The sequence below is a fragment of the Fringilla coelebs genome (genome assembly GCF_963513975.1).
Source record: "Fringilla coelebs genome assembly, chromosome: 29".
NCBI classification, from domain to species: Eukaryota; Metazoa; Chordata; class Aves; order Passeriformes; family Fringillidae; genus Fringilla; species Fringilla coelebs.
The window spans coordinates 245,067-271,143 of NC_140055.1; the positions used below are offsets into that span (position 1 = coordinate 245,067).

The 26,077-nt window shown below is 61.5% G+C and overlaps 1 protein-coding gene across 1 annotated transcript; it reads right to left on the reverse strand.

Annotated features, from left to right (window-relative positions):
• Positions 1 to 6,810: 6,810 nt before the first annotated feature.
• On the reverse strand, positions 6,811 to 19,095 carry KIRREL1 (kirre like nephrin family adhesion molecule 1). The gene is made up of 14 exons (XM_084223341.1): positions 18,985 to 19,095; positions 18,121 to 18,270; positions 17,450 to 17,607; positions 16,651 to 16,801; positions 15,476 to 15,581; positions 14,716 to 14,864; positions 14,011 to 14,138; positions 13,270 to 13,396; positions 12,517 to 12,617; positions 11,111 to 11,309; positions 10,019 to 10,126; positions 9,634 to 9,773; positions 8,781 to 8,858; positions 6,811 to 7,652 (listed from the first exon to the last, which is right to left on the reverse strand). The coding sequence occupies exons 1-14, from the start codon at positions 19,001 to 19,003 to the stop codon at positions 7,176 to 7,178; spliced, it is 2,091 nt and encodes a 696-aa protein (XP_084079467.1). The 5' UTR covers positions 19,004 to 19,095; the 3' UTR covers positions 6,811 to 7,175.
• Positions 19,096 to 26,077: the final 6,982 nt, after the last annotated feature.

Sequence of the window (26,077 nt, forward strand, 5' to 3'; positions counted from 1 at the left end):
CCTTGCGGGATTTATTCCTGTTTTCCCGGGAATCGGCGCGGCTCGGCTCGGCTCGGCTCGGCTCGGCGCGGGGATCAGCGGCCGGAGCGGCTCGGAGGAGGAGGAGGAGGAGGAGGAGGGGGAGGAAGGAGGAGCGACCACCCCGGCGCCGCAGCCCGCGGGGCGCGGAGCATCGCGGGGCTCAGAGCGAGGGGTTCTCCATGGGGGAAAACAGCGGGAATGGGGCGGAAAAACGGGAATGGGGGAGAAAAACCGGGAACGGGGGGAAAAACGGGAACGGAGCGAGTGCGGGAATGGGGGGAGCGCGGGAACGGGGGGGGAACCGCCGGGAATGGGAGGAAAAACGGGAATGGGGAAAAGCGGGGATGGGGGGAAGAGGGAACGGGGAAATTGCGGGAATGGGGAAGATCAGTGCGGGAACGGGGAGCGGCGGGAGCGGCGGGAGCGGCGCGGGCGGAGCGCGCAGAATGGCGGGGGCTGCGCTGACCCCCGACCCCGCCGAGCGCCCGGATCAGCGCCCGGATTAACGGCGGAACGCGGCCCGGAGAGCTCCGGCCGCGCTCGGGGGAACACCGGGAAAAACACCGGGAAAACACCGGGAAATACACCGGGACAAACACCGGGAAATACACCGGGAAAAACACCGGGAAAAACACCGGGAAATACACCGGGAAATACACCGGGAAAACACCGGGAAATACACCGGGAAATACACCGGGACAAACACCGGGAAAAACACCGGGAAAAACACCGGGACAAACACCGGGAAAAACACCGGGAAAAACACCGGGAAATACACCGGGAATACACTGGGAAAACACCGGGAAAACACCGGGAAATACACCGGGAAATACACTGGGAAATACACTGGGAAATACACCGGGAAATACACCGGGAAATACACCGGGAAATACACCGGGAAAAGAGAATTCCCGGAGCTGCAGAGCCTCCCCACGCAGCGCCGCAGGGGACCGGGGGGAGAGGGATCGGGGTTCGGGGTTCGGGGTTTGGGGTTTGGGGTTAGGGGGTTTGGGGTTTGGGGATTTGGGGGTTTGGAATTTGGGGGTTGGGGTTTGGAAATTGGGGGTTTGGGGATTTGGGGTGTGGGGATTTAGGGGTTTGGGGTTTTGGGGATTTGGGGTGTGGGGATTTAGGGGTTTGGGATTTGGGGTTTGGAATTTGGGGTTTGGGGGTTTGGAATTTGGGGGTTTGGGGGTTTGGAATTTGGGGGTTTGGGGATTTGGGGTTTGGGGATTTGGGGGTTTGGGGGTTTGGGGATTGGGGATTTGGGGTGTGGGGATTTGGGGTGTGGGGATTTAGGGGTTTGGGGTTTGGGGGTTTGAGGGTTTGGGGGTTTGGAGGTTTGGGGATTTGGAGTTTTGGGATTTGGGGATTGGAATTTGGGAGACTTGGGGTTTGGGGATTTGGGGTTTGGGGTTTGGGATTTGGGGATTGGAATTTGGGGGACTTGGGGTTTGGGGATTTGGGGTTTGGGATTTGGGGTTTGGGATTTGGGGATTTGGAATTTGGGGATTTGGGGAAGGAGATGCTGGAATTCCTCCCTCCCTTCCCTCCCTGCCCGCCCTCCCTCCGGCTGATCCCGGTTTTCCAGCCGGGAATTCCAGCGGGGAAAGCTCTGGGATCCAATTTGGGATCCGATTTGCCGTGGGTGGAATTCCCGGTGGGGAATCGGGAATGCGGGGAGAGGGAGCCCGCGGCGGGGCCGGCACCCAAGGGGTTAAATTAATCTCGGCTCCCTTTTCCCTGATTTTTAATTTTTTTTTAGGAATTCCCCAAACGGACAAGGGAGCAGCCAGGTGTCCCCAAAATTCCATTTTCGGGGCGTTCAGCGATTTTGGGGCGCCCCAAATCCCTCCGGGATTCCCCTTTTCCGCCTCTCATCCCACAAAAACTCCTGGAAAAACGGGACGGAGCTGGGCCGGGCTAATTAACAGCAATTAACGGTCCAGGAGGGGCTCGGGGGGGCGAGGAAAGCTCTGGAATTGCGCTGGAATTCCACGGGGAGAGAGGGCAGAGCAAAAGCCAGGCTGGGGAACTCGGGATGCCCGGAATTCCTGGAAGGAAAATTGAAATTATTCCAAAGCAGTTCAGGGATCCTCGAGTGAAACAGAGCGGGAACCTTTGGGGTTTTTTATTTTTTTTTTTGATTTTATTGGGATCAGAGCCAGGAAAACCAGGGAAAAAAAAAAAAGGAAGAAAAGCCATTCCCAAGGCCAGGAACGTCCTGGGCTGTCAGGGAATCCGGGAATAACTTGGCAGGGAAGGAGCTGGGATGTGCCCGCTCCCTGGCAGGGACACTCTCACCATCCCCGGCCGCAGATCCCAGGAATTTAAAGGGATTTTAAGGAATTCCCACCTTTTTTCCCCAGCCCCGTTTCCTTGGATCGTCCTGGAGGGCGATCCTTTCGTGGGGAAAGGAAGGAATTGTCAGGAATTGTCAGAATTTTTAAAGACATTTTAAAGGATCTTCAGGAATTTTAAAGGATTTTCAGGAATCTTCAGGGATTTTAAAGGATTTTCAGGAATTTTCAGGCATTTTTAAGGATTTTAAGGAATTTTCAGGGATTTTTCAGGGATTTTAAAGCATTTTAAGGAATTTTCAGGAGTTTTCAAGGATTTTAAAGAACTTTCGGGGATTTTCAGGGAATGTAAAGGATTTTCAGGAATTTTCAAGGATTTTCAGGAATTTTAAAGCATTTTAAGGAATTTTCAGGAGTTTTCAATGATTTTAAGGAACTTTCAGGGATTTTCAGGGATTGTCAAGGATTTTAAGGAATTTTCAGGCATTTTCAAGGATTTGCAGGAATTTTCAGGGATTTTCAGGAATTTTAAAGGATTTTCAGGAATTTTCAGGGATTTTAAGGCATTTTAAGGAATGTTCAGTTTTTTTTCCCCCACATCGATCCCAAAATCCGGAGTTTTCTGGGACGTGGCTGTGGGCAAGGCCTCGATCCACTGGGATCCATCCCAAACCCAGGGAACAGAGAAATAAATAAATAAATGCAGGGCTTGGGGACCCCAAATCCAGGAAAGGGATCCCAAATTTAGAGATGGGGACCCCAAGTCCAGGGAATGGAGACCCAAGTCCAGGGTTTGGGAACCCCCGAATCCAGGGAATGAGGCACCCCAAATTTCGGGTTTGGGCCCAAATGTAGGGACGGGGGACCCCAGAGCCAGGGAATGAGGGACCCCAAATTTCGGGTTTGGACCCCAGACCCAGGGGAAGGGGGGGACACCCCCAAACCCCACAGAATTAGGGTGGGGGGCCCTCAAAGCCCCGTTTGGGACCCTCCAGGCCCCGAGGCTGCTCCCCGGGCATCCGGGCGGGGATAAATGGGGGATTTTGGGGATTTTGGGGGATTTTTGGGGTTTTTCCCCTCCCGGGTGCCCAAATCCCCCTCAGGACCCCAAAACCCCCTCACGGCACGGCGATGACGTCATGGCTAAGCCACGCCCACCGCAGTATGGCGGGACGGCAAATCTCGCGAGAGCTCGCGGTTTCCCGAGGTTATAAATAGCCCCGCCTGAGGGCCGCGGCCCTCAGAGCCCGCCCAGCCGGGGGCGGGCGCGGAGGGGGGGGGGGCGCTGCGCTGCGGGCCCGGCCAGGCCCCGTCATGGCGGAGTTCGTGAGGGGAGAGGGGACAAACCCCGGGAATTCGCCCCGGGAGCTCGGGAATTCCTCCCTGGAATGGCACCGCGGCCTGGGAGTGACGGCGCTGTGCCCCTGTCCCGCCGTCCCCTGGCTGAGGGGCCTGGAAGAGCCGTGAGGGAAACTGAGGCGCGATGGGTCCCGCGTTTCCAAAATGTTTATATTTTTCCACATAAAACCCGGGAAATCCCTCCTGGTTCCTTCTGTTCCTCTTCCAGCTGCTCGCGGCTTAAAGAGAATTCCAATAAAGTTAATTTATTTGTCGTGTTTTGTCACTAGGCCGGCGAAGGGAAGGGCTGGGAGGTGAAATTCCAGCGGGATGGGGGAAAAAAAAAGAGAATTTTCCTTCTAAAAGCCGAATTCCGGATTCTGTGAGGGAATCCTGATTTAATTACTGGATTAAAATCGTTTTTATATAAAGGGAAGGATGAGGCGAGGGATTTGTGGTGAAAATTCCCGGGGAATAAATGGGGATAAAGGCAGGAATAAACCAGATAAATCCCCGGAATAAATTCATCTGGAAGTTTTGTGTTTTTTTGGAATTGTGGTTGCCACCAAAACCCCTCCAGGGATTTGGGAATTGTAGGAATTACGGACGGAAAAGGAAAATATCCCTCCCTCCCTCCATCCATTCCTCAATTCCCCCAGAAAAACTGTAAAGGAATGACAAAAATCCCCCCAAAAAATAAAAATAAAAGGAAAACTCGAAGCCGCCTTAATTTTTTTTTTAACCATTTATATTTATATATATATATATAAAAAAATTAAATATATATAATATATCGTGTTTAAGACTAAAAATATAGTACAGAATATTTAAAAAAAAAAAGGAAAATGCAACATAAAAAAAAAAAAATAAAAGGGAAACGGGGAGAGATCTCGGAATTTCGGGGGGAAAAAAGAGGAAACGGGGGAGGGTCTCTAAAACCAACCTGTGCTAAAAATAAAAAAAAAGGGGAAATTCCGTGTTCCAGCCCCAAAGTGGGGTTGGAATGTTAAAGCTTCCCGGGGCGGGCTCCCCCTCTTCCCGTGGGATATTGCTCTGGATTTGGGGTGCAGCACCTGGGGCGGGAACCCCCTCCCCCCGCGGGCGTTTTGGGGTGAATTCAGGCACCTTTGGGATCCCCGGGGGGTCGGGCCCGTCCTGACGGGACCTCGAGTGGGGTTTGGGGGGTCTGGGGAGACGGGAGGGGTTGGGGATCTGGGGGGATTGGGGAGATCCCGACCCCGGGGAGGGGTGGGGAGGGGGCTCGTACCTAATCCCGGGGGCTTTTTGGGAATCGACCGGGAATTCCCTCCAAAATTCCCCCAAATCCCAAAGAAAACCCCCAAAATCCCAAACTGGGGCTGGGAATCGACTGGGAATTCCCTACAAAAATTCACCCCCCAAAATCCCAAACTGGGGCTTGGAATTGACTGGGAATTCCCTGCCAAATTCACCCCCAAAATCCCAAAGAAAAACCCCAAATCCCAAATTGGGGCTGGGAATCGACCGGGAATTCCCTCCAAAATTCACCCCCAAAATCCCAAATTGGGGCTGGGAATCGACCGGGAATTCCTTCCAAAATTAACCCCCCAAAATCCCCAATCCGAAATTGGGGCTGGGAATTCCCTCCAAAACTCATCCCCCCCAAATTCCCCCATCCCAAACTGGGATCCATTTGGGAATTTGGCAACTGGGGTGGGGAATTCTCTCCAAAACTCATCCCCAAATTTCCCCGATCCCAAACTGGGGCTGGGAATCCTCTGGGAATTCCCTCCAAAACTCATCCCCCAAAATTCCCCCATCCCAAGCTGGGGTCCCTTTGGGAATTGGGGCTGGGAATTCTCTCTAAAACTCCCAAATTCCCCCATCCCAAACTGGGGTCCCTTTGGGAATTTGGGAATTGGGGCTGGGAATTCTCTCCCAAACTCGTCCCCCCCAAATTCCCCGATCCCAAACTGGGGCTGGGAATCCTCTGGGAATTCCTTCCAAGATTTTCCCCACAAATTCCCCCATCCCAAACTGGGGTCCCTTTGGGAATTTGGGAACTGGGGCTGGGAATTCCCTCCCAAACTCGTCCCCCCCAAATCCTCATCCCAGCCCGGGGTCCCCCAGTGCCCCCCAGCCCCGGCCGAGCTCCTGACCCCGAAGTTTGGGGATTCCCAGGAATGCGATTCCCGCTGGATTTACATTCACAGGGGGGACGGGGATGGGGCCCCGGAGGGATCCCATGGGAACGGTGTGCGCACGGAACGGGGGCTGCCCCAAAAACCCCAAACTGCCCCCGCGGCCGCTCCGGGGGGATTGGGATGGGGGAGCGGGGGCAGCCAGCCCCGAAATCAAGGCACAGGGAATGGGAATGGGAATGGGAATGGGAGTGGGAATGGGAATGGGAATGGGAGTGGGAATGGTCGGGATGGGGCTGGTGTGGGATTTGTGGATCTGGGGACACGTGGATCCCAAATGGAATGGGAATGGAAATGGGAATGGTTTGGGATGGGGTTTTTTTGGGATTTGTGTGTCCCTCTGGATCTGGGGACACGCAGAACTCCCCTGCTGATCCTGGTGGAATGGGGGAATGGAATGGTTTGGACGGGGTTTTTTTTAGGATTTGCACGTCCTTCTGGATTTGGGGACATGCAGAGCCCTCAGGGAATGGGAATTGTTTGGGCTGGGGCTGTTTTGTGGGGTTTGCACGTCCCCTCTGGATTTGGGAACACGTGGATCCCAAAGGGAATGGCAATGGTTTGGGATGGGGCTTTTTGGGATTTGTGTGTCCCTCTGGATTCGGGAACACACAGAACCCTCCCACTGATCCCAATGGGAATGGGAATGGTTCAGGATGGGAATGATTTGGATGGCAGTTTTTTTGGGATTTGTGCATCCCTCTGGATTTGGGAACATGCAGATCCCAATGGGAATGGGAATGGTCGGGACAGGGCTGTTTTTGGGATTTGCGTGTCCCTCGGGATTTGGGAACAAGCAGATCCCAATGGGAATGGTTTGGGATGGGGCTGGTTTTGGGATTTGTGTGTCCCTCCGATTTGGGAACACGCAGATCCCAATGGGAATGGTTGGGACGGGGCTGTTTTGGGATTCACACATCCCCCTGGATTTAGGGACACGCAGATCCCAATGGGAATGGGAATGGTTGGGACAGGGCTGTTTTTGGAATTCACACATCCCCCTGGATTTAGGGACACGCAGATCCCAATGGGAATGGTCGGGACGGGGCTGTTTTTGGGATTCACACATCCCCCTGGATTTAGGGACACGCAGAGCTGCTCCCTGGGAAAGCTCCGGGACCAACAACAGGGCTCAAACCCCGGCGGGCGACACAGGGGGGACAGCGCGGCGCCGCCCCCTGCCCTGCGCCCGCGGCGGGGCGGGGAAGTACCGGCAAAACAACCAACGGAATGAACGGAAGCTCCAAGGAAAACCGGGGGGGTCGGGATCGGGGCGGCGGGCGAACCCCTGAATATCAGGGGCCGCCGGCCGCGTACCCGCGGAGCCCTGCCCGCCCTAGACGTGCGTCTGCATGCGCTGCTGGAAGCGCTGCCCGTAGTCCGAGTGCTGCGAGGTGTACGAGAACCGCGCCCCGCCGCCGCCGCCGCCGAACTTGCCCACGGCCTCGTAGGGCTCGTAGGCGCCGCCGAAGCCCAGCCGGTAGGGCGGGAACGCCGCCGCCGCCGCCGCGCCCGGGAACGCCGCTCCCACGCCCGCGTAGTTCTCGTAGGACAGCTGGCTGGCCGTGTCCCCCGGCGGCGCCGCCGTGCCCACCGTGCCCACCGTGCCCGCCGCCTCCGGGGGGAACTCGGGGCCGGCGCGGGCGTAGGAGCAGGAGCTGAGCTGGGCGTAGCCGCTGGAGTGCGAGAGCCGCGAGGGCGGCCGCGCCTCGAAGCGCGCGGGGCCCGGGGCCCGGTAATCGCCGTAGAGCACGGAGCGCGAGGCCGGGCGGTCCTCGTGGGCGCGCACGTTGTAGTAGCCGTTGGTGGGGTCCTGGCGGGGAGAAATGGGGGGAAAACAGAGGGGTTTGGGAGTGCCGGGGGTGGAGGGGCGCGGGGTGGTGGGGATGGAGGGTGGGGGTCTCTCGGGATGGTTTGGGGAGGTGGGAATTCCTTGGGATTGTTTGGGGGAGTGGGAATTCCTTGGGATTGTTTGGGGGTGTGTGAATTCCTTGGGATTGTTTGGGGGCATGGGAATTCCTTGGGATTGCTTGGGAGGATGGGAATTCCTTTGGATTGTTTGGCGGGGTGGGAATTCCTTGGGATTGTTTGGCGGGGTGGGAATTCCTTGGGATTGTTTGGGGGCGTGGGAATTCCTTGGGATTGTTTGGCGGGGTGGGAATTCCTTGGGATTGTTTGGGAGAGTGGGAATTCCTTGGGATTGTTTGGGGGCATGGGAATTCCTTGGGATTGTTTGGGGGTGTGGGAATTCCTTGGGATTGTTTGGGAAAGTGGGAATTCCTTTGGATTGTTTGGGGGCGTGGGAATTCCTTGGGATTGCTTGGGGAAGTGGGAATTCCTTGGGATTGTTTGGGGGGTGGGAATTCCTTGGGATTGCCTGGGGGAGTGGGAATTCCTTGGGATTGCTTGGTGGGGTGGGAATTCCTTGGGATTGCTTGGGGGCGTGGGAATTTCTTGGGATTGTTTGGGGGCGTGGGAATTCCTTGGGAATTCCTGGGGGACGGGACAAGGTCAGGGCCGGATTTGATGGAATTCTGGATCTCTTGGAATTGAGGGATATCAAGGTTGGAGTGGACACGCCAAGATCATCCAAGTCCAAAATCCCACCCTGTCCCTTGGGAGCCTTGTCCAAACGCTCCTGGAATTTTTGGGGCCGTGCCCATTCCCTTGGGAGCTGCTCCGGAGCCCAACCCCCCCTTTTTCCCTAAAATCCATCCCAAATCCCTCCCCGGAGCATCTCCATCCGCTCCCTGCGATCTCATCCCCAGTCCTGCAGATCCAAGCTGCCTGTTCCCAAAATTTCCCCTCCATCCCAACAGCTCCAGCTCTTCACGCCTGAAATCCCAGGAGTTTTCCGCCCATTCCGGGGGGGAAAAAAAGAAAAAAAATAATTTGGGACCTGCCCCTCTTTCCCCACCCTAAAATCCCGGCGGGAGCGGACCTTGAGCTCGTACTCCTCGCGGGTGTCGATGGTGTCGCAGCGCAGGTCCTGCTTCAAGTCCACGTCGTCCTTGAACGACTGGAAAAAACCCCATGGGAATGGTGATGGAATTATGGAATGATGGAATTCTGGGATGGGACGGGCGGGGAGGAACCCTGAGACCCCTCCCGTGATGGGAAGGGACGGCTCCCGATTGCCCAGGTGGGTCCGAGGGGGAGCTGGGCACTTCCAGGGATGGGGAATCCATGGGATCGTGGAATCCATGGAATCCATGGGATCAGGGATGGGGAATCCATGGGATCGTGGAATCCATGGGATCCATGGGATCAGGGATGGGGAGTCCATGGGATCAGGGATGGGGAATCTGTGGGATCAGGGATGGGGAATCCATGGGATCAGGGATGGGGAATCTGTGGGATCAGGGATGGGGAGTCCATGGGATCAGGGATGGGGAGTCCATGGGATCCATGGGATCAGGGATGGGTCCAGGACTGATCCCCAAAATCCCATTAAACCAGCCCAGGGAACGCTGGAATTCTTTGGGATGGAAAAGACCCCAAAGATCCTTAAAGATCCGCGGGCAGGGACATTCCCGTCATCCCGGGTGGCTCCAGCCTGGCCTTGGGGACACTCCCAGGGCTGGGGACACTTCAAGGGCTGGGGACACTCCCAGGGCTGGGGACACTCCCAGGGTTGGGGATGCTCCCAGGGCTGGGGACACTCCCAGGATTGGGGACACTCCCAGGGCTGGGGACACTTCAAGGGCTGGGGACACTCCCAGGGCTGGGGACTCTGCCAGTGCCCCCCGGCCATCCCCGGTGGCCGTCCCCGGCCCGGTGTCCCCGTCCCTCACCGAGTAGATGGCCTTCATGACGCGGGTGGCCGTGGACACGCTGGCCGTGTCCTCCTCCCGGTCCGTGTGCAGCGTCAGCGGCTCCCGGTTCACCGTCTCCACCTTGATGTCCAGCTTGCGCAGAGTGACGTCCTTGCGGCCTGCCAGGTGACCACAGAGTGACCCCTGGGTGACCCTGAGTGACCCCCAGTGTCCCCTGAGTGTCCCCAGAGTGTCCCCTGTCCCCACTCGCTTCCTTTGCGGCGCCGGTAGAGGAAGCAGGCCAGGGCCAGCAGGCAGCTGATGAGGAGGATGCACCCAGAGTGACCCTGAGTGACCCTGAGTGACCCCTGAGTGACCCCAGAGTGACCCCCAGTGTCCCCAGAGTGTCCCTGTCCCCACTCACTTCCTTTGCGGCGGCGGTAGAGGAAGCAGGCCAGGGCCAGCAGGCAGCTGATGAGGAGGACGCTGGCGCCGATGGTGGCCCCGGCGATGATGCCCACGGGCAGCACCTCTGCGGGGACACGGCCGGTTGGGGACAGCTGGGGACGGTGCCACACCCCAGACCCCCAGCAGCGAGCGTGGGGTCACCAAGGTGACCCGTCCCCACAATTCCAGGGGTTCCCCGGAGAGCCCCCGCCCCAACCGAGCCCAGGAGGAATTCTCCCGGATTTCCAGCTCAGGCCACCCAAAGCTGTCCCCAAGCTCCTCTGGGTGTCACCTTTGCCAGCCCAAAGCTGTCCCCACGCTCCTCCGGGTGTCACCTTTGCCAGCCCAAAGCTGTCCCCAAGCTCCTCCGGGTGTCACCTTTGCCAGCCCAAAGCTGTCCCCAAGCTCCTCTGGGTGTCACCTTTGCCAGCCCAAAGCTGTCCCCAAGCTCCTCCGGGTGTCACCTTTGCCAGCCCAAAGCTGTCCCCAAGCTCCTCCGGGTGTCACCTTTGCCAGCCCAAAGCTGTCCCAACTCGAGGCCATTCCCTGTCACCCAGACTGTCCCCAAGCACTGTCCCCTGTCACCTCTCTCCTCCAGCTGGATGATGGCCGTGCCGGGCCCGAAGCTGTCCCACCATGAGGCCATCCCCTGTCACCCAGACTGTGCCCAAGCACTGTCCCCTGTCACCTCTCTCCTCCAGCTGGATGATGGCCATGCCGGGCCCAAAGCTGTCCCAACCCGAGGCCATTCCCTGTCACCCAGACTGTCCCCAAACTGTCCCTGGTGTCACCTCTCTCCTCCAGCTGGATGATGGCCGTGCCGGGCCCGAAGCTGTCCCACCCTGAGGCCATTCCCTGTCACCCAGACTGTCCCCAAGCACTGTCCCCTGTCACCTCTCTCCTCCAGCTGGATGATGGCCGTGCCCGGCCCAACTCAAGGTCACCCAGACTGTCCCCAAGCTCCCTGCCATTGTCACCTCTCTCCTCCAGCTGGATGATGGCCGTGCCCAGCCCACCTTGGGGCCATTCCCTGTCACCCAGACTGTCCCCAGGCTGTGTCCCCTGTCACCTCTCTCCTCCAGCTGGATGATGGCCGTGCCGGGCCCGAAGCTGTTCCAGGCCGTGCAGTTGTAGCGCGTCTGGAAGTCGGCGTCCATGACGTTGTTGATGGTCAGCGTGGACAGGACCCCGCTGCCCGTGTTGCTCCGCTCCACCGTGTAGCGCTCCAGCGTCCCCGCTTCCAGAATGTTCTCCTTCCACGCCCAGGCCTGCGGGGAGGGGCTGCTCAGCGCCGCGCGGGGACAGAAACGATTGTCCCACGGGACAGAAATGATTGTCTCACAGGGACAGAAATGATTCTCTGCTCCTTGGTTTTATATTTTATATATATTCTCTAAAATATATTCTATTTCATATTGGGGTTTGTCAATTACTCTGATATTTATACAGTTATCACATTTAATTTTACATTTTTATATTCGTTATATTTATAAATTGTGTTTTGAGTATCTATTATTATATATTACTTATAATATTTTCCTTGTAAAATAATATATTTTATATTTCTAAATCGTTTTATATAGATACTTATTCATATTATTTTATAATATATTTGATAATTTAGTTTATATATTATTATATATTTAATGTCATTTATATTTATTATTTTATATTATTTATTAGATACTTACAAATTACATTCCATTATAAACATACCTATTAAACCGTATTATATTTTATATTTTATTATATAATTCATATAGTTTATCTTTATAATATTATTTATTTGATATCTATAAATTACAATTATAAAGATACCTATTAAACCATACTATATTTTATATATTATATATTTTATATAGTTTGTATTTATTATTTTATATTATTTATTAGATACTTACAAATTACATTTCATTATAAAGATACCTATTAAACCATACTATATTTTATATATTATATATTTTATATAGTTTGTATTTATTATTTTATATTATTTATTTGATATCTAAATTACATTTAATAGAAACATACCTATTAAACCATATTATATTTTATATATTATTATATATTTTATGTCATTTATATTTATTATTTTATATTATTTATTTGATATCTATAAATCCCATTTAATTAAAACCACACCCACCAAACCCCGTTAGCCATCCCCGTATTTAGTGACAAACGGAACGTGTTTGTGTCGATCGCCTCTCCAGGGGCAGCAGCGTTTGGGGTTTGGGGTGTGGGGTGCGGGGTGTGGGGTGTGGGGTGTGGGGTGTGGGGTGTGGGGTTTGGGGTGTGGGGTGCGGGGTCCGGGGTTTGGGGTGCGGGGTGTGGGGTTTGGGGTGGGGCACTCACGATGCAGTCGGGTGGTGTGGGGTTTGGGGTTTGGGGTTTGGGGTGCGGGGTGGTGTGGGGTTTGGGGTTTGGGGTTTGGGGTTTGGGGTTTGGGGTTTGGGGTTTGGGGCGGGCACTCACGATGCGGTCGGGCGGCGGCGTGCTGCCGATGAAGCACTCCACCTTGCCGCGGCCGCCGCGCACGGCGAACTGCAGAGCGGGGCTGGAGATGATCGGGGGGCCTGCGGAGAGGGGGATCGGGGTGAAGGGGGGATTTGGGGGGATTTGGGGGAATGGGGAAGTGGGGGGAATGGGGGATTTGGAGTGAAAGGGGGGAATGGGGATTTGGGGGGAAATCGGGGATTTGGGGAATGTGGGGGGAATGGGCCCCCCATGATCGGGGGGCCTGCGGAGAGCGAGACCGAGGTGAAAAGGGGGAAATTGGGGATTTGGGGGGAATGGGGGAAATGGGGAGTGTGGGGTGAAAAGGGGATATTGGGGATTTGGGGGGAATGGGGATTTGGGGGGAATGGGGGATTTGGGGGGAATGGGGGAGTGTGGGGGGAATGGGGGAGTGTGGGGTGAAAGGGGGAAATCGGGGATTTGGGGGGAATGGGGAATTTAGGGGGAATGGGGGAAATGGGAGATTTGGGGTGAAAGGGGGAAATCGGGGATTTGGGGGATATCAGGGATTTGGGAGGAATGGGGGAAATCAGGGATTTAGGGGAATGGGGGAAATCGGGGATTTGGGGGAAATCGGGGATTTGGGGATTGTGGGGGGAATTGGCCCCCCATGATCGGGGGGCCTGCAGAGAGCGAGACCGGGGTGAAGGGGGGATCGGGATTTGGGGTTTTTGGGTTTTTTGGGGTTTCTGGGGTTTCTGGGGGGCTGACCGTTGACGAAGAGCGTGACCTCCCTCTCGCCCACGCCGATGCGGGGCACGATGGCCTTGCAGACGTACTGGCCCGCGTCCGCCTGCGTCACCGACTTGAGGTACAGCTGGTTGCTGTTGCTCAGCACCTGTGGGGAAGCCGGGGACACTTGGGGACATCCCCCAAAGCTCAGCAGCCTGGCCCCAAATCATCCCCCTGGGAATCCCAGGCCCTGATTCTGGGGGGTTTTGGGGCGTGGAGGGGGGACAAGGAATGGTGGGGACATTCAGGGGCCACGTCTGGTACCCCAAACCCAACCCCAATCACAAACCCAATCCAAACCCCAATCCCAACCCCAATCCCAAACCCAACCCCAATCCCAAACCAACCCCATTCCTGAATCCCAAACCCTATCCCAATCCCAATGCTGAATCCCAAACCCAATCCTGAATCCCAAACCCAATCCAAACCCCAAACCCAACCCCATTCCCGAATCCCAAACCCAATATCAAACCCAATCCCAAATCCCAACCCCAATCCCAGCCCCAAATCCCAATCCCAACCCCAAATCCCAATCCCAACCCCAAATCCCAATCCCAATCCCAGTCCTATTTCCAGGGAGTTTTAGGGAGGGGGATTTTTTGGGAGGGGGATTTTTTGGGGGATTTTTGGGGGGTTTTTTTGGGGATTTCTTTGGGGATTTCAGGACACGTGGAGCCCCCCCGGCCCCGAGGGCACGGGGAACATTCCGGAAGCCCCTACCATGTTGGATTCCTTCTTGGTCCAGGTGAGGGTCAGCGGGGGGTTCCCCGACCACACGCAGGTCAGGGTGACGTCGGAGCCGATGTCGGTCACCGTGGGCTTGGGGTCCACCACGATGCGGGGGGCGACTGGGGCAGAGCGGCAGGGGGGCGTGGGGGGGGGCTCTGGGGGGGGGAGGGGCTCTGGGGGGGTCTGGGGTGGGTTTGGGGCTCTGGGGGGGTTTGGGGCTCTGAGGTAGGTTTGGGGTTCTGGGGTGGGGAGGGGGCTCTGTGGGGGTTTGGGGCTCTGGGGTGGTTTGGGGTTCTGGGTGAGTTTGGGGCTCTGGGGTGGGTCTGGGGCTCTGGGGTGGGGAGGGGGCTCTGGGGCTCTGGGGTGGTTTGGGGCTCTGGGGGGATTTCGGCTCTGGGGGGGTCCGGGGCTCTGGGGGGTTTGGGGCTCTGGGGGGGTCTGGGGCTCTGGGGTTGGTCTGGGGGCTCTGGGGTGGGGAGGGGGCTCTGGGGTGGTTTGGGGCTCTGGGGTGGGTTTGGGGCTCTGTGGGGGTTTGGGGCTCTGGGGAGGTCTGGGGCTCTGTGGGGATTTTGGGGCTCTGGGGGGGGTTTGGGGCTCTGGGGTGGGGAGGGGGCTCTGTGGGGGTTTGGGGCTCTGGGGTGGGTCTCGGGCTCAGGGGTGGGTCTGGGGGCTCCGGGGGATTTTGGGGTCACTCACAGTGCACGTCCACCAGCGTGCTGACGTTGGTGCTGCCGATGTCGTTGTGCACCTCGCAGGACACGGGCTCCGTGAAGAAGGTGTAGTCCACCTGCGTGTCGTACCTGTTCTCCTTGGCCTCCTCGATGATCACCCCGCCCTTGGCCCACCTGGGGACAGCGGGGACACCGTGGCACCCCGGGCCAGCTGACATCCCCATCCCGATTCCCAATCCCCATCCGGAATCCCAATCCCCATCCCGATTCCCAATCCCCATCCCAATTCCCAATTCCCAATTCCCAATCCCCATCCCAATCCCCATCCCAATTCCCAATCCCCATCCCAATTCCCAATCCCACTCGCTGTTCCCAGGGGGTTTTGGGGAAGGGGCACAGAGCCATGCTGGGGACATCTGGGGACACTGTGGGACCCCGATCCTGATCCTAAATCCCAATCCCCATCCCGATTCCCAATCCCCATCCTAAATCCCAATTCCCAATCCCCATCCTAAATCCCAATCCTCATCCCAATTCCCAATCCCACTCGCTGTTCCCAGGGGGTTTTGGGGAGGGGACGCAGAGCCAAGGTGGGGACGTTTGACCCCAATCCCAATTTCCAGTCCCAGGGGTTCTGGGGAGGGGGCACAGATCCAGGGTGGGGATGTTTGACCCCAATCCCAATTTGCAGTCCCAGGGGTTTGGGGAGGGGAGGGGACGCAGAGCCGGGCTGGGGACGCTGTGTGGCCCCGAGTGCCCCCGGCCCCGCGGGTTTTGGGGCTCACCTGTAGCCCTTGATCTCGGGGTTGGCCGTGGCCATGCAGGTGAACACGACCCGCTCGCCCTCCTGCACCGTCTGCGGCTGGATGGACAAGGTCACCGTCGGGGGGTCTGCGGGGACAGCGGCGGCTCAGACGGGGACACCGGGGGGTCCCCAGAGCTCTGCGGGGGGGCAGCCCCGCCCCCGTCCTGCTGGGGACCCTCGGCCCTGTCCTCGTCCTGGTGGGGACCCCAAATCCCACCCCCGTCATGGTGGGGACCCTCGGCCCGCCCCGGGGCTGTCCCCGCTGTCCCCTCCTGCCGTGGCCACCGGAGGTCGGTGTTGGCCGCCGAGTCCCGGCCCTGCCTCCCCCTCCTCTTCCTCCTGCTCTTCCTCCTCCTCCTGCTGCTCTTCCTCCTCCTCCTCCTCCCCCTCCAGCTAATCCCACCCACAGACACCGCCCCCACCTGTGACACCCCAAAAATCCCCCAGAACCCCCGAAATCCCCCCCAAAATCCCCCCACGCCCACATCCACCTGCCTACCCCGCTGTGCCCGTGTCCCCATGTCCCGGTGTCCCCGTGTCCCGTGTCCCTGTCCCCTGTCCCTGATGGAGCTCTCCCTGTCCCCAGTGTCCCCTGGTGTCACACACGGTGCACGTTGAGGCGCACGGAGCTCTCCCCATGTCCCCATATCCCCATGATGTCCCCATATGCCCATGATGTCCCCATGTCCCCAGTGTCCCCAATGTCCCCAATGTCACGCACGGTGCACGTTGAGGCGCACGGAGCTCTCCCTGTCCCTATCCCTGTCCCCAGTGTCCCCAATGTCCCCAATGTCACGCACGGTGCACGTTGAGGCGCACGGAGCTCTCCCCATGTCCCCAGTGTCCCCAGTGTCCCCAGGATGTCCCCAATGTCCCCAATGTCACGCACGGTGCACGTTGAGGCGCACGGAGCTCTCCCCATGTCCCCAGTGTCCCCAGTGTCCCCAGGATGTCCCCAATGTCCCCAATGTCACGCACGGTGCACGTTGAGGCGCACGGAGCTCTCCCTGTCCCTATCCCTGTCCCCAGTGTCCCCAATGTCCCCAATGTCACGCACGGTGCACGTTGAGGCGCACGGAGCTCTCCCCATGTCCCCATATCCCCATGATGTCCCCATGTCCCCAGGATGTCCCCAATGTCCCCAATGTCACCCACGGTGCACGTTGAGGCGCACGGAGCTCTCCCTCCCGCCCGGCACGGCCTCGTTGGAGCTGCGGCAGGAGAAGACGCGGCCGATGTCCAGCTCCGAGGGGGTGATGGGCAGCAGGCTGGTGGTGCTCTCGCGCTTCCCGTCGGCCAGCACCTCCTGGGGACACGGGGACAGGGGACAGGGGACAGCTGCAGTGGGGCTGGGGACACGGGGACATGGGGACAGGGGACAGGGGACATGGGGACAGCTCCGGCCAGGCTGGGGACATGGGGACATGGGACAGCTCCAGTGGGGCTGGGGACCCAGCAGAGCTACAGCCAGGATAGGGACACGGGGACATGGGGACACAGGACAGGGTGACAATTCTGGGGACACAGGGGACGGCCATACCGTGCTGGTGACAGTGGGACAGGGGGCACAGGGAGCACAGGGGGGGCACAGGGGGCACAGAGGGGGCACAGGGTGGCAGTTGTGGGGACACAGGGGACAGCCATACTGTGCTGGTGACAGCCCCGTCCTGCTGCAGCCCGTCACAGAACCGGGCAACGGTGGTGACAGTGGGACAGGAGTGACAGTGGGACGGGGGCACAGGGAGCACAGGGGGCACAGGGGGCACAGGGTGGCAGTTGTGGGGACACCGAGGGGACGGCCATACCGTGCTGGTGACAGCCCCGTCCTGCTGCAGCCCGTCGCGGAACCGGGCAATGGTGGTGACAGTGGGACAGGGGGCACAGGGGGCACAGGGGACACAGGGGTGGCAGTGGGACAGGGAGCACAGGGTGACAGTTCTGGGGACGGCCATACCGTGCTGGTGACAGCCCCGTCCTGCTGCAGCCCGTCGCGGAACCAGGCCAGCGTGGCGGCGGGCTTGGCGCCGCGGGCGCGGCACGTCAGGTTGTAGGGGGTCCCCGCCCTGAGCAGGATCTCGGGGGCGCCGTCGATCGTGGGGTCCTCGGGGGGGACTGCGGAGGGGACAGAGGGGACAGCGGCTGGGGACAGGGAGGGACACCCTGGTGGTGGGGAGGGAACACCGGGAACGGGGAGGGGACACGGAATGGGGAGGGGACACAGGGAAAGGGACACAGGGAATGGGGAGGGGACACTGGGAACGGGGAGGGGACACCGGGAAGGGGAAGGGGACACAGGGAAAGGGACACTAGGGACCGTGTGGGGCATTGGGGACTGTGTGTGACACTGGGGACCGTGTGGGACTTTGGGGACAGTGTGGGACATTGGGGACAGTGTGTGACATTGGGGACTGTGTGTGACACTGGGGACAGTGTGGGACTTTGGGGACAGTGTGGGACATTGGGGACCGTGTGTGACACTGGGGACCGTGTGGGGCACAGGGAATGGTGAGGGGACATGAGAGGCCCTGGAGGACACCGGGGTGGGACGTGGGGGACACTGGGGAGCGCGTGGGGCCCCGGGGACAGGGGGCCAGCGGGGACAGGGGGACAGGGGCCAGCCCTCACTGAGCACGGTGAGGCGGGCGCGGCGCGAGCGCAGCGCGGCCTCGGTGGCCTGGCACTCGTAGACGGCGTCATCGGAGAGCTCGGCGTCCCGGATCTCCAGGTTGTACTGGCCCGAGTCGGCCGTGCCCACGATGCGGTACCGGGGCCAGGCTGGGGGGACAGCGCGGGGTCAGGGGGACAGCGCGGGGACAGGGGGACAGCGCGGGGACAGCGGGGACAGCGCGGGGACAGTGGGGACAGTGCGGGGACAGGGGGACAGCGCGGGGTCAGGGGGACAGCGCGGGGACAGGGGGACAGCCCGATCCCATGGGGACAGCACGGGGTCAGCGGGGACAGCGCGGGGACAGGGGGACAGTGCGGGGACAGGGGGACAGCCCATCCCATGGGGACACCCCAATGCCATGGGGACAGCACGGGGACAGGCTGGGGGGACAGCGCGGGGACAGTGGGGACAGTGCGGAAACACAGGGACACCCCATGGCATGGGGACAGCACGGGGTCACTGGGGACACCCCAGTCCCATGGGTCACACATGGGGACACCCCCATCCCACAGGGACACTCCAGTCCCACGCCCAGGCTGTGGGGACAGCCCTGAGAAGCCACACTGGGAAGCCCCCAGAGCCCCCCGCCCTTTCCCATGGGTGTCACCCCCAGGGCCACCCCTCGCCACCCTGTGTCACCCCCTGTGTCACCCCCTGTCCCCGGGCCCTGCCCCATGCCCTGTGCCCCCCTCCCCAGCTGTGTCCCCCCCAGTGTCCCCCTGTCCCCAGGCACCTTTCAGGCCCTGCCCCATGCCCAGGCCAGCCCTCCCCAGCTGTGTCACCCCCAGTGTCCCCCCCGGTGTCCCCCCTGTCCCCGGCACCTTTCAGGCCCTGCCCCATGCCCAGGGCCAGCCCGTCCTTGGTCCATTGCACGATGCCGGAGTAGTTGAGCACCACGCAGGACAGGACGATTCTCTGCCCGGCCACCACCGTCTGGTCCTCGGGCTCCTCCACGAAGCGCGTCTGCACCGCTGCGGACACACGGACACGGTCACCGGACACACGGACACCGGACACACGGTCACCGGACACACGGACACCGGACACACGGACACGGTCACCGGACACACAGCCAGGGTCACCGGACACACGGACACCGGACACACGGCCAGGGTCACCGGACACACGGACACGGTCACCGCCGGACACACAGCCACGGTCACTGGACACACGGACACCGGACACACGGTCACCGGACACACGGCCAGGGTCACCGCGCAGCGCCCGGCACCGCGGCACCGCGTGCGCCGCCATCCCGGGATCCCCTCAGATCCCCCCAAGATTCCCACGAGATCCTCCTAAGGTTCCCCCAGGATCCCCCCAGGATCCTCCTGGGGTGCTCTGAGATCCCCCAGGATCCCCCAAGATCCCCCCCAAGACCTCTCAGAGATCCCCCCTGGAATCCCCTGAGAACCCCTGAGACCCCCCAGGATCCCCCTGGGATCCCCCAGGAACCCCCTGAGACCCCCTCGGGATCCTCCTGAGATCCCCCAGGAACCCCCTGAGACCCCCTCGGGATCCTCCTGAGATCCCCCTGGGATCCCCTGAGACCCCCCTGGGATCCTCCCGGGATCCCCCTGAGACCCCCCCAGATCCCCCCGGGATCCCCCGAGATCCTCCCGACCCTCCCGGCGCTGCCCAGGATCCCCCCGGAGGTCCCGGGGACCCCCCAAACGCCCCCAGCCCGGGCCCCGCCGCTCCCGCTCCCGCTCCCGGGATCGATCCCGGGTCACGCGGCCCGCGGGAATCGAGCGGGATGTGACGGGGACAGGGACAGGGACAGGGACAGGGACAGGGACAGGGACAGGGACAGGACGGGGGGAGGGCTCGGGATGCGGCCGTGCCCTGGGGCGGGGAAGGGGCAGCGCGACCCCCGCTCCTGCCGGCTCCGATCCCGCGGTTTTTATTCTGGAATGTGGCACGGAACGGAACGGCACGGCTCGGGGGTCCCCGTCCCGCTCCTCTCCTTCTGAACCCCCAAAATCCACAGACTCGGGGGCCTCCTGCTTGTGATCCCGAAAATAAAACTCCCGGTGGCTCCAAACTCCCAAAAATCCCAAAAAATCCCCTGAAACCCCCGTGTGGGGGTGTCCGCTCCTCCTCCCGGCATCGCAGGATCCCAGGGAGCCCGGGAACCCCGGGATGGGGAATTCAGGGATCCCCGGGATGGGAAATCCAGGGAACCCCGGGATGGGGAATTCAGGGATCCCCGGGATGGGACACCCCCAAATCCCCGGGATGGGGAATCCAGGGAACCCCGGGATAAAATAAACCCAAATCCCCGGGAGAGAACCCCGGGATCAGACACCCCCCAAATCCACGGGATGGGGAATCCAGGGATCCCCGGGATTGGACACCCCCAAATCCCTGGGACAGGGAATCCAGGGAACCCCGGGATAAAAAACCCCAAATCCCCGGGATGGAAATCCAGGGATCCCCGGGATAAAAAACCCCAAATCCCCGGGATGGGGAATCCAGGGAACCCCGGGATAAAAAACCCCAAATCCCCGGGACGGGACCCCCCGGGATCCCCGGGAACACCCCGGGATGCGGCCCCGCCGCCTCCTGCCCCTCCCCGGGCGGTTTTGGGGCCGGCCCGGGGCGCCCCGGTGCCACCCCCGCCCAGAGGCCGCGGGATTTTGGGGGAAGATGAAGGAAAAGCGGGAGATCAAAGAGGGGAAGGCGCCGGGAGAGGGAGGGGGAGGGAAAATCGGAGCGGGGAACGGGGGAGGGAGCGGCGGGGGGGACCCGCAGCCCCGGGCACCGGCGGGCACCGGGATTTGGGGGGATATCGAGGGGAAACGGGCACCGGGATGGCACCGGGATGGCACCGGGATTTGGGGGAGATCGAGGGAAAACGGGCACCGGGATGGCACCGGGATTTGGGGGAGATTGGGAGGAAACGGGCACCGGGATGGCACCGGGATTTGGGGGGACATCGAGGGGAAACGGGCACCGGGATGGCACCGGGATTTTGGGGAGATCCAGGGGAAACGGGGACCGGGATGGCACCGGGATTTTGGGGGAGATCGAGGGGAAACGGGCACCGGGCGGGCACCGGGATTTGGGGGAGATCGAGGGGAAACGGGCACCGGGATGGCACCGGGATTTGGGGGGAGATCGAGAGGAAACGGGGACCGGGATGGCACCGGGATGGCACCGGGATTTGGGGGGACATCGAGGGGAAACGGGGACCGGGATGGCACCGTGAATTTGGGGGAGGTCGAGGGGAAAACGGGCACTGGGATGGCACCGGGATTTGGGGGGAGATCCAGGGGAAACGGGGACCGGGATGGCACCGGCCCAGCCCGGAGTGGTTCGGGATTTGGGTGCCACCATTCCTGCGTCCCCACACGTTGTCCCCAAGCCCGAAACGCCAGCGCCGGGTCCCCGCAGTGCCAGTGCCACCCTCCCGGTGCCACCTCCCCGCAGCGCCAGCCGCGGTGACAGACCGCCGGCGGGGGCTGGTGGCGATTGTCACAGCCGGAGCCACCTCCCGCCACCTCCCCCGGCAGGGACCGAGATGGGGGTGGGGTGGCGGTGCCACCCCTGCGGTGTCGCCGGGCGGTGGCACGGCCTCGTGCGCTCCGCGGAGCCGCGGCGGTGACACTGCGCCGAGGTGACAGCGCTGGCCCCGCGGCCGGCGCGGGGACAGGCACGAGGTGGCGCCTCGCCGCCGCGTCCCCCCGTGTCGCCGCGGTCCCCTGGCCGCTCGTCACCGTGTCCCCCTCGCCGCTGTGCTGGCCGTGCCAGCGGGCCACCCCTTGTGACCCCCCCGCGTCGCTGTGCCCCTCCTTTTGTCACCTCCCGTGTGGCAGCACGTGCCTGTGCCCGCGGGAATGTCCCCCTGTCCCCAATCCCGCCACGGCAATGTCCCCGAACCCTGCTGTCCCCACGGCAATGTCCCCAAATCCTGCTGTCCCCACGGCAATGTCCCCCTGTCCCCAAACCCTGCTGTCCCCACGGCAATGTCCCCACACCGGGCAGAGCCAGGACCCTGAACCCCGTGTCCCCTCATCCCTCCCGGGCTGCCCCCCTCATCCTCCCCGTGTCCCCCGGTGTCCCCCCCCGGTGTCCCCGCTCCCTCCCCCGCTGTCCCCGGTGTCCCCGCTCCCTCCCGCGCTGTCCCCCCGGTGTCCCCCCCCTGTCCCCGCTGTCCCCGCTCCCTCCCGCGCTGTCCCCCGATGTCCCCGCGCTGTCCCCCGGTGTCCCCCCCTGTCCCCGGTGTCCCCGCTCCCTCCCCCGGTGTCCCCGCTCCCTCCCGCGCTGTCCCCCCGGTGTCCCCCCCCTGTCCCCGCTCCCTCCCGCGCTGTCCCCCCCCTGTCCCCGCTGTCCCCCGGTGTCCCCCCCCTGTCCCCGCTGTCCCCGCTCCCTCCCGCGCTGTCCCCCCGCTGTCCCCCCCCTGTCCCCGCTGTCCCCGCTGTCCCCGCTCCCTCCCGCGCTGTCCCCCCGGTGTCCCCCCCCCTGTCCCCGCTGTCCCCGCTCCCTCCCGCGCTGTCCCCCCGGTGTCCCCCCCTGTCCCCGCTGTCCCCGCTCCCTCCCGCGCTGTCCCCCCCGGTGTCCCCCCCCTGTCCCCGCTGTCCCCGCTCCCTCCCGCGCTGTCCCCCGATGTCCCCGCGCTGTCCCCCGGTGTCCCCCCCCTGTCCCCGCTGTCCCCGCTCCCTCCCGCGCTGTCCCCCGATGTCCCCGCGCTGTCCCCCGGTGTCCCCCCCCTGTCCCCGCTGTCCCCGCTCCCTCCCGCGCTGTCCCCCCGGTGTCCCCCCCCTGTCCCCGCTGTCCCCGCTCCCTCCCGCGCTGTCCCCCCCGGTGTCCCCCCCTGTCCCCGGTGTCCCCGCTCCCTCCCGCGCTGTCCCCCGATGTCCCCGCGCTGTCCCCCGGTGTCCCCCCCCTGTCCCCGCTGTCCCCGCTCCCTCCCGCGCTGTCCCCCCGGTGTCCCCCCCCTGTCCCCGCTGTCCCCGCTCCCTCCCGCGCTGTCCCCCCCCTGTCCCCGCTGTCCCCCGGTGTCCCCCCCCTGTCCCCGCTGTCCCCGCTCCCTCCCGCGCTGTCCCCCCGGTGTCCCCCCCTGTCCCCGCTGTCCCCGCTCCCTCCCGCGCTGTCTCCCCGCGTTCCGCGGCCGCGCCGCTGATGCCGCCCCGGGGCCGGGCCCGGGCCCCTCCCGCCGCTCTCGCCGTGACCGGCGGGGCTCGGCCGGGCCCGGGGCTGGCGCTGGCAGCGCTCGGATGGAGCCGGAGCTCCCCCGGCCTCCGCCCGCAGCCCTTCCTGCCCCTTCTTCTCCCCTTTTCCCCCTCATTTTCCCCCCTTTTTCCCCTTTTTTCCCCTAATTTCCCCCCCTTTTTCCCCATTTTCCCCATTTTCTTCCCCATTTCCCCCCGTTTTTCCCCATTTTCCCCATTTTTTCCCCATTTCCTCCCGTTTTTCCCCATTTTCCCCCTCCTTGTTTCATCTCTCCCTCCTCCCCTCCCCTCTCCTCTCGGATTTTCAGTTTCAAGCCTTTCCCCTCTTCCCGAGTCGCTCGCTGCTATTTTTATGTGGGAATAAAAAAAAATTTTAAAAAAAAATTAAATAAATAAATAAAAACCGCCCCAAAACAGGCGAGGAGGGAGGAGAGTTCCAAAAACTGAAATAACCGAACAGGAAAGCTCCGAGCTCCCGCCGGGTTCGGGTTCGGGTTTGGGTTCGGGTTCGGGTTTGGGTTTGGGTTTGGGGTTCGGGTTCGGGTTTGGGTTCGGGTTTGGGTTCAGGTTTGGGTTCGGGTTTGGGTTCAGGTTTGGGTTCGGGTTTGGGTTCGGGTTTGGGGTTTGGGTTCAGGTTTGGGTTTGGGTTCGGGTTTGGGGTTCGGGTTCAGGGTTGGGTTCGGGGTTGGGGTTTGGGTTCGGGTTCGGGTTCGGGTTTGGGTTTGGGTTTGGGTTTGGGTTCGGGTTTGGGTTCAGGTTTGGGTTTGGGTTCGGGTTTGGGGTTCGGGTTCAGGTTTGGGTTTGGGTTTGGGTTCGGGTTCGGGTTCAGGTTGGGGTTGGGGGTTCGGGTTCAGGTCTGGGTTCGGGTTTGGGTTCGGGTTTGGGTTTGGGTTTGGGTTCAGGTTCGGGTTTGGGGTTGGGGTTCGGGTTCAGGTTTGGGTTTGGGTTTGGGTTTGGGTTTGGGTTCGGGTTTGGCTTTTTCTCTTTCTTTCTGTGCAAAAGGAAAATTTGGGGTTTTTGGGCCGGAGAGGAGAGGCCGGGGCAGGGCCTGGGGTCACGGCTGTCCCTCTGTCCCCCTGTCCCCCTGTCCCTCTGTCCCCACTGTCCCTCTGTGGGGGTGGCACCGTGGGGTGGGGACAGCGAGGGGACCCGTGGGACCCATGGGATGGGATTGATGGGATGGGATCCATGGGATGGGATGGCATCAGTGGGATGGGATTTATGGGATGGGATGGGATGGGATGGGATCCATGGGGCCCATGGGATGGGATTGATGGGATGGGATTGATGGGATGGGATTGATGGGATCCACAGGATGGGATCCATGGGATGGGGAGGGGTCCCCAGCCGGAGGCCCCGGCAGCGCGGGGCATGTGGGGCCTCCTCCCAGCGGGATTTGGGATTTGGGGTCACATCCTGCCAGGAATGCAGGGCCTCATCCTGCCAGGGACCGATCCCATCCCCATGGGGATTTGGGATCCCCTTTTCCCAGGAATTCCGGCCCTGTTTTCCCGGGAATTCAGTCCCAATTTTCCCAGGAATTCCAGTCCCGTTTCCCCAAGAGTTGCAGCCCCATTTCCCTGGGAATTTCAGCTCCCTTTTCCCGGGAATCCCGGCCCCATTTCCCCGGGAATCCCGGCCCCGTTTCCCCGGGAGTTGCAGCCCCCTTTTCCCAGGAATTCTGGCCCCGTTTCCCCGGGAATCCCGGCCTCCTTTTCCCGGGAATCCCGGCCCCGTTTCCCCGGGAATCCCGGCCCCGTTTTCCCGGGAACGCCGCCCCTGTTTCCCGGCCGAGCCGAGCCGAGCCGAGCCCTGCCCCATCCCCGCCCCCCCCGCTCCCGGAACTATTTCGGGATCGGGAATTCGGGACTCTGGGCCCGGCCCCGGCGCTGCCGAGCCCGGGAGGGCCCGGGGGCCGCCGCCGGTGCCCCGAACCCCCGGGGCTGACCCCGAGCGCCGCCGGGACCGCGGCACTCCCGAGGGAAACGGCGCCGGCCGGGACCTGCCCGGAGAACATTCCCAAAAATCCCGGGAACGTTCCCAAAAATCCCGGCCCGGGCTGGCCCAGCCCCCACCCGGCCACCGGCCCGGCGACACAAACGGGGGACACCGGGACACCGGGACACGGGACACCGGGACACTGGGACACCGGGACACCGGGAATTTCGGGTCCGGGAATTTCGGGTCCGGGAATTTCGGGGCCGGGAATTTCGGGGTCCGGTGCTGGAGGCGCCGGGCGGGGTCCCCGCCCCGCTCGTTGTCCCCAGCCCCGTGTCCCCCCCCCCCCCCGCCGGTGCCACTCCGGTCCCCGCTGTCCCCCCGCTGTCCCCAATCCCCGCCCTCTAATCCCGCAGTAATTAAAAACCCGGCCCTTAATTCCTCGCTAATTGCGGCCCCAGCCCCCGCACGGCGGCGGCCCCGCCAGAGCTGGCACTGTCCCCTGTCCCCTGTCCCCTGTCCCCTGTCCCCTGTCCCCTGTCCCCGTGCCTGGCCCTGCCATGCCACCGTGCCTGGTGTCCCCATGTCCCCATCCCTGGCCCTGTCCCCATCCTTGACCCTGTGTCCCCATCCCTGTCCCCTGTCCCCATCCCTGTCCCCTGTCCCCGTGCCTGGCCCTGTCCTTGCCATGCCACCATGCCTGGTGTCCCTGTGTCCCTGTCCCCGTGTCCCCATCCCTGTCTCCAATCCTCCCGTGCCACCGTCCCAGTGTCCCTGTGTCCCCATCCCTGTCCCTGACCCT

What these genes read in the sequence shown, in the direction of transcription:
- KIRREL1 (XM_084223341.1), bottom strand. An exon ending in GGTCACGCTCTTCGTCAACG is followed by an intron (nt 12,618 to 13,269) that starts GTCAGCCCCCCA and finishes CCCTCTCCGCAG; the next exon opens with GCCCCCCGATCATCTCCAGC. An exon ending in CGCCGCCGCCCGACCGCATC is followed by an intron (nt 11,310 to 12,516) that starts GTGAGTGCCCGC and finishes CCCTCCCCGCAG; the next exon opens with GCCTGGGCGTGGAAGGAGAA.